Below are 14503 nucleotides of genomic sequence, written 5' to 3' on the forward strand. Positions count from 1 at the left end.
GATAATGCTCAGTGAGCACCCCTGGATAAGGTAATACGAGCAAAGAAAATAACAATAACCAGATTAATTTGGTTTTCATTTTGATAATGACAGTAAAAATGCATAACACTAAATGTAGGCATTGATATTGACAAACTTTAACATTAGAAAATGTGTGACAAACATGTGTTTTGTGCTTTTCCATAACATTTAACATAAAATGTACTTGTGTACACAGAGTTCCATGTTTATAGATCCACTTGTGTTTACTTCCTTTTGATGATGAAGAATGACCCAATTCCTGTCTGTCCTCATTAGTGTACATAATACACCCTAGAGGGTTTGAAAGGCTTGATGGCTTCATGCTTTCATTCCAACAAACTTTACAGACTCTGCTGGTGACCCTTTCACCTTTAACAAGCCATCAAACCATTTATCAGACCAAACAATAGGCAAGTTATTCAAACAGGTACTCCATACAAACACTGAACGTAAGCTGCGTAAGTAAATGTAGCCTAAGTGGTGAAAATCTCTCCGATTAGCAGTTCCCAGAAGACTTGAAAATCAGGAAATAACTAAGTTACAATTCCCAAATTATAAAAAAAAAAAAAACAAGACTACAAGACTCCTGAAAATAAAATTACACACTTCAAGAACCTAGACTGTTAAGGTCAAATTGACTGAATGCAAGTTGAGCCAATAGAACACTCTAATGAACACACTAATGAAATTCAACACAGACGACTGAAGAGTACTGCAATACAACCAGCCATAGAGCATGTTTCTCTTGCACTAAAATTAAATAAAAAAATATTATTATAGTCAGCCTTGAACATTATTACCGATTGAGTTTATCAACATAGCTTGATAAGAAAGTAGTTCACCACTATAACTGCACATCTTTGGTGCATGCAGAAAGGATAAAATGACGTTAATTATCACAGCCAGTGGCTACAATACTTTTTAAATGAACCATTCACAGTTCATGTTCTAGGCCTACATTTTATGTAATGACATAATTGCTCTGCAACATCGATATATGCTAGGGTCAATTTATGTTCATCTCAAAGCCATTCCAAAGAGGATCATAGATTTAGGAATGCTTCATCCTCAGTCCCATGATTCAAATGACCTGATTCAAAATATACATGAAATGGTAAACTTTTTATTGATAATTTATTTGTGGGTAACACAAGACTAACTTACAGATCAAATGGGTATGGAACAAAGACAGTCAACGTCATACACGGCCGGAATTTACCCGATATGATACAATCTAGTATTTCCCAGGCTGACTGAAATCTGGAGCTGTGTCAACCTAAAATAAAGAAGTGCCCTCGTTATCATCACACGTTTCAACACTCAACACATTTCAACACTAAAATGTAATAAAAGGAGGAAACCTTTTGCACATAGCTGTGGGTTAGGACCAGAAATGAAGTGAGTCTTAAAGCATGCTTGAGATCCCTCATTCCATAATGAAGCAAATATATTGTAAATTAAAAAGTGGACCATGCAGCAACAATGCAACGCACTGCAGACGGTGAGGTACTACAACTGAGGCATTGTGATGAATCGAATCCAGTCCTTACCGTCTGCCAGATCTTTTCCACCATCTGTAGCACTTGTTGTTGCTAAAGTACTGCATTATATATCTCAAGAACCGTCTACACTGGAACCCATCAACAGAACTGCAGAACCAAAGTATAGCCCTCTAGAACTTTCAGGCCAGCCCAAGCATTTCTGAGTGAAGAGCAAATCTAAGGCTCTGAGACTGTGCTCATCTGCACTGACAGGTACCACGTGGCACACTTAATAGCATGCTTAGCGCTCACAAAAACAGATCCTCTTAGCTACCAGACTCACTGCTCCTGATGAACATGCAGACAGAAGTCGACGAGCTCGCAGGACAGCACGCAAGGACTGGACTGCTTTCAACTGCCATAGATAAACAGGGGCTTGGTCACCACTTGTCTAACATATATCACTCTTTTTCTGGAGATGAGTAACATGCTAAGAAATTAAGAAAGAAGCACATAGTTTTACTAAGAAATCATAATAGCACACACACATTCTAAATGTACACACATGCACAGGCTATGTACAAACAAGCCTGCCTTGTTTGCACTGAAGGAATACTGCAAAATTAATGGAGTCTTACTATTACACATGAACATGGGAATCATTTTTTTCCAAGACACAATGACTTCAAATTATCTACAGCATGTGTGACAATTAAAACTGAACAGATCAAGAAAACAAGGAAAGAAGGTGTTGGGAACAAATAAATATTGTTTTCAATCCTGAATTAAATCCATTTTCACAAGATCACTTATCACAGGCAAACAAAATGGCACCAACATGAATGAACACCGTCTCTCAATCCTTGGTTGTATGTTTTTTTTTTTTTATTCACATAGGGGAAATTGAGCAACCTCACTGAATTCCAGAGTCATCACAGATAAGCTGTGAACAGCTACCATATTGCAGTGACTAGGCTTGAAAGGCAACCTTGATTTCTACAGATGACATCCTTGTGGTCTCACTTGGTCTGCATTGCATTAAAATGCTAAACACTGAAGTTTGTAAATCTGACTCAAGGAATAGTCCAAGCATTCTGGACAAGTAGCAACGTATAATAAAGTTCAAAAGCTGCAAGCCCCTGGCCCAGCCAATGCATCTGATTTGCAGTTTCTGCAGCTGGTTTCCACTGGTAAAGGCAAACAAGCTTCTAAAAGACGCATCATCCATGGCATCATGCATCTACACCGCACCTTATAGATATTACCTCCACACACCACAACCAACTTCCACTGCCATCTAAATATGCTGAAATCTATTAACCCAAAACTGACTGATGTTCACTGCACTTTATGGCAATATTAATTATATCAATAATCTTTACAATAGAACTGTAAGAATGTGATGGAATCATAAACATCAGCTTGATTTACAGCACAGTATGCACTCTGTTATATATATTTATATTCAAACAGGCATAGACAAATAAGGAATTAAATGTGCCAGCTTTCCCTCTGACCATGAAAGCCTGATGCATTATTCCAACCTTCAATCAACAGCATATCCCGGCTAGATCATGCTTCAGATCATATCAACATGTTTTACCTACTCCCTAAACAAATCCCCCTTCTCCCAGATGCATTTCCCCCTTCAGCAGTACTGAAGGCCCTATGGTCTGTCGGATGAAACCGCCAAACACCAATTTAAATTCAATCACGAAAAGTTGGTGCCAGAGGAGTCCCTTTCCAACTCCAAATTCATCTGCCGCGCTGACCATTGAAGGAAGACATGACAGAAGGAAATGAGGGATGTTGCATCAATGCCCGATGATCTTATTTCTCAATGTCAGGCTGACTGCAGACGGGAGGCAGCGCACGGGGCACAGACCCGGTGCCGCCTCCGCGCCTGAGCACCGAGCCAATCGATCACCCGTCCCAGGGTCCCGCAGCAGCTGTCCCTCGCCTGGCCTGGAAGCCACCGCGGGTGACATTGCGGAGCCCTTGAGATCCCCATCTTAAACGTCCCACCTACAATGAAGATCGATTGTCATGCAGCAATACGCTGGCATTCGCATGAGCCACACTGAGGGCTGTGATGCGTGTCCCTGTCAAAAAGCATTATCCCCTGAGCTCCCGCCATGAGCGATGACATCACGTATGCATCTCTACACAGAGGGAAACACGCAATCATGTCATCTTTTCAAAAGGAGGAACAAAGACCCCATGGAGCAACTCGAATTTTAATGTGATGGAGCACTAAAGGTGCCATTCAGTGGAGCAAATATTTCCAGGCAGAGGCTTTGGAACAATAAGAAGAATATTATCCGGTGCGTCTTCTTCTTCTGTTTTTCTTTTTTCTAAGTCCACCTTGGTCAAGTTTGTATATGATTAATCCAGCTTTCTAAGTACAGCAAACTACAAAAAAAATACATGAGAAACCTGACTTCCAAGGTGCTTTGGCTAACCAAAAATAAACATTTGAATCACAAAAGTCAGATCCTGATTTCAATATTCCTGGTCATTTGAATTTCATGCGTTGCCTCCATTTGCATAAATGTTACTGCTAGTGAAGCATCATTCGTTCCAGCCCTGGCAGTCTCTCCCCAGTGTACTCAACACTCACGCAAAATCATCATGCAATATAAATCATCTCTTAATGGTTCATATGACTTTAAAATTATCCCAGAAAACTAAAATTGATTATAATTCACTATAATTACAAGCATACATACAGTAGAAATATTTCAAATTGGTCTTGCTACAACTGTCAAAACAGCTACTTTATGTTTGCAATTCAGTTCAAAGAAAAACATTTTAAATTCTTGATCTGTTAAAACATTACCACAAAATCGCTAATAGAGGGCTAAAGGCTAACAGATTGCAAAAGGAGCTTGCATTACAGACTTATCGTTAAAGATATAAGAATAAACTTTTTAAGTATGCTGCGTGGTATGTTTGGTTCGTACAATACAAAGCACAAATCATAAAACTGCAGGTGCCAGTGCTGCTGATCCAGGGTACATTTGATTTCCATTCTTCAGTTCCATACTGTGGACATTACCACATTCAAACCTCCACCCAACTCAGTCATACGCTGGGTCACCCATACACCCCGTACACACAAAATTTTCCCCCTTCAATATGATTTCCAAAGATACTATGTACTGGCACAGTCAAAAAGTTTTAAAAACTTGCCATTGTTTTTCACTGTGTATCAGATACTAACTTTACCAGCAGCCAGACCAGGGACAGGCGAGCAGTGCAGAGAGAGAGGAAAGTGGGCAGTGAGCGAACCCCCCCCCCCCTCCCAGCACAGCGAGAGCAGGATGATCACAGCTCCCTGTGCACGTCCTCAAGGAAGGGCCTGTGACTCACACTGAGGAGAGAGGAATCTGTCTCTTTCTTTCTCTTTCTCACCCTCTCTGTCCCTCAGTCCCTCCCTCCCTCTCCCCTGTAAGGTCTTCTGCAGAATAAAAGGGGACTTTAGCAGAGAGAAGACTGCCAGCCTGGTTATCACATGGATTTAACCAGTCACCTTGCCTTAACCCCTACATAGTAATAAATGACCATAATGCAAAAGTAAGTCAAAAGAAAAAAAAAACAAACAGCATTCTGGATTGAAACTACAGAAAGAAGACAGTACCTTTAAAGATTTATTATAAAAGAAAAAAAATCAAATTGAACTGTGGTTATGTCCAAAATCCCATCATGACTCAAAGGGAGTAATTACCTTCATTTTGATTCATTACTGAAAGCAACGCCTCCACGGCGTCATCAATGTTCACATGCGTTCACTTTGAGGAGGACATTTTGGGCTCAATGGGTCATAATGTTACATTTTGCCTTCCTTCTTGCCCTACTGTTCCCTTTGTAAAAACACAAACAACAATTCTGAGCAATGTCATTACTTGTTATGAGGATGAATTACGTATGCACACAGATTTTGGAAAACACAACACGGTTGTCTAAAATCTTAGTTGTGTTATGAAATGCATCAACCTACATAATACACTACTGCCCATCCAGATCAATGTTACGGCCTTGATAGAGGTTTTTAATTCCTTACAGTCACTACTGCATCTCCTCGATGCTCCCCCCTCTGCAGCTTAACCTACAGCACCTTGATGAGAAGCAAGTCCTCATTTAGGCATATGAGAAGTTACACAACTGAAACACCCCCCTGCCCCACACAGTAACAGCAGGGATACTTCAGACATTATGAGTTTAATCTTTTCAGATCAAATCCATTTATAATTCTCTCCACAACATGTACAGTTCAAGTCACTGAGTTAAAAGGATTTGAGAGAGAGGGTGAGAGGGAGAGAGCAAGAAAGAGAGTGATAAAAAGAGGGATTAGAAAGAGGAAGAAAATTGCCAGCCTTACACGGAAATTGTCATGAAATCTAATCACAAATAATTCTGCCATAAAAATACAAGCAAACTAATATTCAGGGGCAAAAATTTTACTGTGCTGAAAAAGCAGTATTCATGAAGCGTAGAACTGTCACATGTACAACATCTTTGACAAAGAACTTTTCACAAAGCAGTGACTGCACAGTAACAGGATGTGCACAATGTCCTACGTCCTGTGCAACAATGGTGGCACTTCTAAACTCCATATATGGCATAGGCTAGTTGTCATGTATCTACTAATAAAGCTGGAACACAGTTTTTTTTTCCCACACATAGTTTGGTTGCAGGCGCACTGAATGTCTGAGTTGAGCAATCTCAGGATGCCGGCATCCTAGCCAATAGGGGGCTTGCGCAAAAGGGTAACATTAAATTGTGTTAGCTGATGCTTTGTTATATAATCTAAAATGGCGATATCGCGGGCTAATATTAGCTAGTTCGCTAACAAAAAACGAAACACCATCGGTAGCAGCCAATCCAAATCATAGCTAGAGTACCATGCCAGTTGACTTTTGTTTTGCTGCGGGGTTCTGTTGTAATGAAATCATGGGAATGAGTTCTATATGTGGAGATTTTCGGCATTTTTTTACATTTTTGTCAGATGCAAAGAACAGTTTGTGTGACAAATCATCTTGGGCAGTCATATCTTCAAATGTGGCACGTGGAAAGTTTTCTCTAATAACAGACAGATATTTGACAGATATATGCATTTCTGGCCTTTGCTGCTATTGACAGTACTATAACTGGCAAACATCCTGCACAACAAAGAAACCATGCTGAGCTAAATTAGCAAAAGTAGGCCATGGTTGTCAGGAAGAGTCTGTGAAAGGCCCACTATGATAAAACACTAATAACATCAGAAGACTCTACTGTGTTATGTGACTTGTTTTGTGTTCGTGACATGATTCTATTTTTTTAAAATCATCTGTCAACTCATTTCATTACAATGAAAATTGAATAATGCGTAAAAGTTTTAAAATTAGCAAGGATGAATTGAAAATAGAATACAGGTATATCTTGCCAACATACTGCATATAAATAACTAAAATTTTAGTCCTTTATTAACCCCTCACACGAAGATGCACACACAAGCAGTAATGATGTAGACATGTAGCCCACAGCTAATTTGAAACAATGAAACATGCTTACAGTGGCATGCAAAGCAACATAAGTTCTGACTGTGCTAACTTTAGAATACAAATTCAAAACGGGATAATGTGTCCTATGTGCCAGGCTGGATATAATTTAATATATTATATCCCCCCCCCAGCAGCAGTTCACATATTAGAATATACTAGAATAGTATCTATTATGTGGGAACTGATGTTGGATTTGGAGCCATAGTAATCATAGTAATAGACTAAGCCTTATTACAAAATAGGGATACTACTGTATTCTGATATACATCTGGTGATTAAAGTTTTACATCAGTTCAAGAGTAATAGTAGTAATATCTCAGAAAAAGAGGTGTTCATCCAAGAGGATGAGTTGAGTCTAGGCTATATATATATATATATATATATATATATATATATGGTGCATTTGTATCTAAAGCAGGTAAATTATTTGAACACATCAGTATTTCAGACACAAATTAGATCCTCAAAGGTATTTACATGACCATTTCTACTTTCCAGGCAATACAAGCTATGTCATATTGTCTACAGCAGCTGTCTGGTGATACAACAAGTTGTAATATGGACTACAGCAACACACCATAAAAGACACACCCAAACTTATCACTTGTTTCTATAAACTAAATAGAGAATTCACAACAACTTTCTTTGCACAAAGGCCTGTTTTATTCTTAGTTTATTGTAACCCTTTTCTTATCTGCACTCAGTTTTAGATCTTTCACATTCCGCCTTTGTCGTACCTAAATTAAACTTTCTAGCCCATTCCTTTTATTCTGGTGTTTTTTTACCTGGAGAGTATGTCTGAAGTTTCTATTCTTATTACCACCATTACCAAAAAACAATTCCAAAAACAAAAAAACAAAAAAAAGAAAAGAAATATCACGGGAGCCTAATTGCTTTTCTCCTGGCCATCTTGTGCGCGTCAGGGCAGTGTGAAGTGGAGAGTCCTGACGTCAGACCATTCCGCGAGTTCCTCTGCTCTGTGTGCATGTTGCACAGGCATGCGGACGCACTCACGCTGGGGATTACGCACCCCCTCTTTGCTGTTCCAGGCGGTTATTATTAGGGCTGTCGTTGGGCCCGGTGCATTCTGGGATCCCGAGAACTATGACACACAGTCGAGGGCCAATCGAGACACCTCTGTCACCAAGACTGAAAATGGAACGGTGAGGATGCCCATAGAAACCCACATAACCTTTTGATATTTCATCGTGATGAACATGATTATTATGCCTTTTCCTGCTTCCTTCATACTGTTAAGCAAGCCGGAATGTGCTACTAGAAGTGTGTCTGAACAACAGATTGCAGTACCGGAAAACAAACATGCCAGGCAAAAATACATTCAAAATAGTGGCCACAATTCAGAATTACAAATAGAATTATGAATTAATTAATATACCTTTTGAGATTAAAAAATTTAAACCAACCATTTCCAGCTCAGACTGCAACAAGTGTTTACATAAGGCAGGCTTTCGCATAATTCCATGTCCATAACTGAGGACTGCACATGACTGAGTCCAGGATTAAGAGAGGGAACCAGTGTCCACAAGAAAGCTATTCCACTATTCCACTGCACGTAATCTGCTAATCCCACAGCCACACGTGACACAACATGCATCCCCAGGACTCCATTTTCTGCTCATCCTTCCAGCAAACAGCAAAAAAAAAACACATTTCCATACAATTTCATTTCAGAAAGACCTAACCTTATGTACAACCTCTCGTTCAATATCCAATAGATTTTGGGTCTTATCCACCTGTTGTAATATATTTAAATTGAAATGCTGAGCGTTACCAACAGCCCAATGCTTAATATCCAGATGAAAAACCCAGGCTGAGTTTGCACATTATGCACTGATGCAAATATTACATCCATCTGTTATTAAGCTCTTCTTGACCATAAAATAGGTCACACGGTGGATTAAAATATGCGTAGGACTGGCACGGACAAACCATTATACAGTATGCAAGACAACAGGAACAGGAAGCAAACTGGCCCTACCCTGTCCTAAATCTAATTAGGAAAAAACAGTCTCGGGTTTATGGTCCTGAAATGAGAGCTATTCCACCTCACTGTCAACCTTCCTTCTGTCATAAAACGCAACTTTTCAGAAAAAATTAGTTGGGAAAAAAGAAGGAAAAGGGAATTCTAGGCTTTATTTTCCTAGTAAGAAACATAAGCACCATTTTCAACACTTGTGAAATTCACCAGGTACATGTATTATAAAACAGTTTTTCCTTCTACAAAGGTGCACCCGACAGCACCAGCACCTTACAGAAGGAAGGGAGACTGTACTTTAAGAAATTTGCAGTGGATGCAACCGGTCTTTCTTAAACAAAACATGCCTGCCAACATGCCAAGTTAACGGAAACTACATGATTATACCTTCCTTGTAAACACCCTTTCTGTGCTGATGCCTAACAATACAGGCTGGATAACAAAGGTACAGTATGCCTTACGACTAGTCAGCGCACAGAAAAAAAACCAAAGACAATGGAGAAAGCAACAACCAGATGTGTGTTGCTGTTGGTTTCCACCTTTGTTTATTTTTCTCAAGCACACATAAACACAGCTGAAGTACAGCCAGACGAGACTCGCGTGGAGCGGTTAAGAAACAAGCCACCCAGATGTCATGGTAACGGCGTGTCGCTTTTGGCCCCAGTTACCTTTTGGAGCGGCGAAGTCTGGCTCCGGTCAGGAAGTGAGGCAAGCTGAAGTTGGAGAGGACGGTCCAGAAGCTGGAGTCGGACATGATCTCAAAGTCATGCCAGCGGCCCGGGGCGAGCGCGCTGGGGGGGCTCAAAGGGCCGGGAGACGAAACGCGTCCGGCGTCCGCGGGAGGGCCGGCGCCGGCGTTCTCCGCAAAGTGCTGAGAGCCGGGTCTGATCCGTCCAGACGCATCTGCAGCCAGCTGCAGCATGCGCGCAGTCTGCCGGAGGGGACACCGTGCCCTTTCCCGTGTCCTGACCGCGGAGAGCTCTGCTCCGGGGGAACCTGCCGAAAACGCACTCCCTTTTTCCTCTCCAGATCAGGCTCCGGACACCTCTGCCACGGGGACGGCAAGCATCTTTAACTGCTGGCTTCTGTCTTTTTGTTGTTTCTCTGAGTGCTGTGTATCCCATGCACTGCCTCGGCTAAACATGCTTCATATCATCTAACAGGCACGTACCATTTCACATTCTGAGAGGGGGGGGGAGGAGGTGTCACCGGCTGGTAGTGCTACCGCATTATTACTCAACATAGCAACATATTTCACAGCTTTCGCAGTCTGGCTCCCTTACAGCCCGCCTCGGGATGCATTTTCGAGACCTGTTTGAAATGTAAATGCTGTGCTTTTCCAAGGAGTCTTCTGCTTAGAAACCTCCAGCCTCCCCCGCACTCAGACACAGTGAGCGGGTCCCATTCTGTTTCAGGAGTGCCTCGCAGTCACTCACGCACCTTTGATCTGCCTCCCTCCCCCCCCCCAGCCCTGCCAGCAGATAACCATAACACAGTGGGTGCCCTGAGTGGGACTATATGGAACAGAAGGGGGGTAAGAAAGTTCGCACAGCCTTTATTCAACTTGGCAGCTGTTCATTATTGTAATCTCTTGCATTCTCTCTCCTTCTCTCTCTCCCTCTCTGTATATGTATATACGTACACACACACACCGCTCTATCTGTGTCTGTATGAAGGGAACAATCAGAACAGTGGACAGGTGAGGAAGCATGCAACAACCTGCCTCTGTACTGATGGCACGGCGAAGAATAAACAACAAGGGATCTTTACTGCAGCCCACGTCCTCACCTGGCGATACCACTCAATCAGAGGCACACTTTAAGCGCAAGAGGACAGAAGCGGTGAGCACAACGAAGGAGAGGTACTGCTTACAGTAAAGCTCCCTGCGTGTGGCCCCGCAGCGTGACTAAAGGCAGAAGATTACAGCCCGTTTGTGCTTTCCCCGCTGCTCTTTGTGTCTCCGCGGCTGCGTGGATTACCTGCAGAACCCGAGCCCGCTGACGTCAGGCTCCCGTTCTTCCCCTCCCTTTATCTGCGTCCCCTCGCATCCCGGAGGACCCGTGCGGCGGGCCGTGCCCTGATTAGTGAGGTGCTCTCTTTCTCTGTCCCCGTTAAGAAAGGGTGATTCAAAGACACGGCCGCAGAGCTGACTCAGTCTGGAGCACAGTGAACTAAGGAGACTTTGTTTCACTGTAGTTCAACACAGAGACGCACTCACATGCACGTCAAACCCGCACCGTTACATGCAAGTTGCATCTGTTTTCTGAGACCAACGTGGATTTGAAAATAAGCTTTTTTTCCCCCTCTGGAAATGGGGCAGACTGTTGCTCAGGGCAATGAACAGTCCATATCAGCACATCTGCAGTCATGCCCAAACATGGCTACAGTACATGAATATCAGGAGTTTGAATGTCAACAGCCCTTTCACAATAAAAACCTGTTTAGTGACAGTTTTTGGTAGTGCTTCTATTTAAATACATTAGCAATATAGCAGTATTTAATATAACAATTATATAAAATTATGATATCTTTATCATATAACAAAATATCACCAGTTTGAAGAATGATAAATGATGAAATTCTGCAGTTCTCCGTTTGAAAAAGCAGAACATCAAATGGCAAATATTGATGGTACTGTCGAAGAGAACGAACTGAAATTCAAAGTTGTCATTTAATTTATGTTTGCAATAAGGACAAAGTTAATATCAAAAACAAAAGCAATCTTCAAGTTTATATGAAAATACATCACTCTGATAGTACCGTGTCAAAATTAATGCACCCCCCAAATTTTAAAATTATTTCAATGTTTGGCATCAGCTGGTGATACAAACCACTCGCTGCTGACAGAAAGAGCAGTTACAAACTCTGACTATGCTAAAGCCGTCAACAGAAGAAGGGAGAGACATAACATCCACTATGTTATTGCACAAGGTGCAATCATTCATTCATTTCTATACCAGACATAGTCATAATCTGTGTGTTTGTATAGCAACTCACAACTTCCAGAATGGACAGTACTTCCTTTTGTCATAAATGTAGCATGCAATTTGCAACTGAGTTCACTGGGGGAGGATTCATAGTTTGAACTGTGCCCAACATCTAATTATACTCCCAATAATAGAAAACGTATGATGGAATTTTATTTCGCCACCTGTTATTTGTAAGATTAAACACAAGATTAAAACTATCAAACCATTCTAAACGGAATAAAACACAACTTTGAGATGAAATACCACTAGTAAACCTAGCAGAATTAAACAAATACAGATTTACTGTATAACTGTTGTGCTAACCTGGCTGGCATGTTAACATAAACATGCAAGAAGTCACTCCAAGCCAGCTAGTTGTCTAGCATGAATAATGGAGGGATGAGTTTTCCAGAAATGACCAGGAGGTGTTAAGTATTCTACCAACAGGCACACTACCATAAGACACACATAGCTAAGTAAAGACAGATGAAATTAACTGCAAAATCAGTCATTTAAACTACTCTTTTCATTGTAAGGAGATCAACAATTTCACATTGAAAAAGAAAATTGTTACCAATTTGCAAATTGGCAAATTTGACAAGTGTTGACATTAAGAGTGAAAGACTTCTCCACTGCTCCTAGATTCTATCCACAAGACATCAGCCATACACTTTCCATGAGAAGGAAAAACTAATTAAATTGCTTGTGCCTTCTGAATGTAAAGACCAAAAGAAGTCTTGATATTTGGGTTTTTTTTTTGTGTGTGTTTTTTTTAAAGAAATGGATGAAAATCTCTCAATTTCAGCTTTTGAAAAGGAACATATCCGAGCATAAGAGTGAGAGTTTCCCTTGACTCCAGTAGGCATGCACCACTGCTTCTGTTGGACCAAAGACCACAAGAGTGAAGGTCCTGAAGTGATATTAACACGGGCAGCTCATACTGTTCACCCACAAGCTTCAAATGGGTGGGTGGCGGGTGCAGCTTCTGGAGTTTTTGTGAAAAGTGCAAGGATGTAAAAATGTAGTCCCACATGTAAAGCATGCAATGCAAATACAACTGCATATATAAAAAAGCACTCCAAGGTTGCTCTGTGAACAGATATTTTGAGAGTGTTAAGATGGGCATACTGTGGCATGAGGTTAGCCAATGAAAGTTAAAAATTCCAATAGGGTAAGAGCAACCAGCGGCCAATCAGCCAATTACCCACCCCACCAATCCCCAAGGCAACAGCAGCCAGTGAAGCTACTTAGTTGAATTAGAATTCTGTTTTGATGTTTTATCACAATTGCAATATACTGGATGGGAGTGAACAGCCACACTTGTGCAATTCTGGTGGTTTTCTAGAGCCAAATCTTTAAGTGAAATAAATCAACACGTCAACAAATTCTTTCACGCACAAAAAGACAAGCAAAGACATGCAAAACACAAAAAGGGTCTTTGGTTCTGTTAGTCATACGATCAGGATACATACAAATGTAGAATTTCTTCAGAAAACATTCTCTTTTTCAAGACTGTTGTATTTAAAATAAATTCAAAGTGAAAGAACCAATGTATTCATAATTCAAAGACATGACTGCATATTAAAAGAAAACCTGCGTGGGCAGCGTATGCATTTTAGCCAATAAAAACACCCAAGAAAGCCTTTATCATGTCAGAGGAAGCAGCACAAAGTCCAACTCGGCGTATCCACATCACACTGAGAGGCAATCACAATAGGGAAAGAGGGAAAGCCAGACAACACAAAGAGGAAACAACGTCTCAATAAGACGTTTAAACACGGGCTATTAATAATTCAACGGGTCTGATCAAGCGGTTGAGCAAGTCATGTCAAGCGGAACAAGCAGGTAGCAACAAGCTGCTAGCGAGGCCGTCATGTAGCACAGCTTACACAGCGGATAGGGAAGACAGGCAGACTCATCCCTCTTTATCACACTCATCTATATGCCCCGCATAGAAAAACAAAAAATGAAAACCAAAGTAGAAGGGATACAGCAATGAAGGAACTCTAATGAAGGAAGGCCACTCAAAATAGGTAGGTAGGTTTGTTTTCCTGAAACAGATACCCACAGAGATTACTGTAGAAACCCCAAACTCATAACTGCCTGTAGTGCTCCAATTCCCACCTATGGCCTTGCTCTTCCACCCCTTGTACAGCATGAACTGTTCCTCAGGACCACTGTACTGGATTTCATGTTCAGGCCTTCTCTTCACAGATTGGGTGCTAGTGAACTGTAAATTTCAATTATGTTTTGAGCGAAAAAGGCAGTACTTTTTACCAGACTCATCATCACCTGGTGACAGTCATAATTTGACTTGCGCATGGCTTGGTCGCGCATCTGTACACAAGTCACATTCAGAAATATTTAATTGTTCTAACCCAAGATCCTGAAAAGGAGATCAGTCTGTTCGAGCCGTACGTGCAAAAGCAATTCCTTTTCAAGTCAATCCCACCCTCTTTCAAGCGGAAAATTAAAAGGCGGTGATTATGG

General features: G+C 41.2%; 1 protein-coding gene across 12 annotated transcripts in view; it reads right to left on the reverse strand.

Annotated features, from left to right (window-relative positions):
* Window positions 1–14503, reverse strand: part of mast4 (microtubule associated serine/threonine kinase family member 4) — a 148767-nt gene that overhangs the window by 44927 nt on the left and 89337 nt on the right. Inside the window, exon 1 of one of the 12 annotated variants that reach the window (XM_064308651.1) lies at window positions 9713–10414. The exons of 10 other annotated variants lie outside the window; for them this stretch is intronic. In XM_064308651.1, coding sequence (XP_064164721.1) covers window positions 9713–9966 — 254 coding nt within the window. In that variant the 5' untranslated portion in view covers window positions 9967–10414. Of the gene's footprint in view, window positions 1–1571; window positions 1965–9712; window positions 10415–14503 lie in introns of those variants that run through there. One more of the 12 variants, XM_064308655.1, reaches the window with a different exon arrangement.

This window comes from Anguilla rostrata, chromosome 14 (genome assembly GCF_018555375.3).
Source record: "Anguilla rostrata isolate EN2019 chromosome 14, ASM1855537v3, whole genome shotgun sequence".
NCBI lineage: Eukaryota > Metazoa > Chordata > Actinopteri > Anguilliformes > Anguillidae > Anguilla > Anguilla rostrata.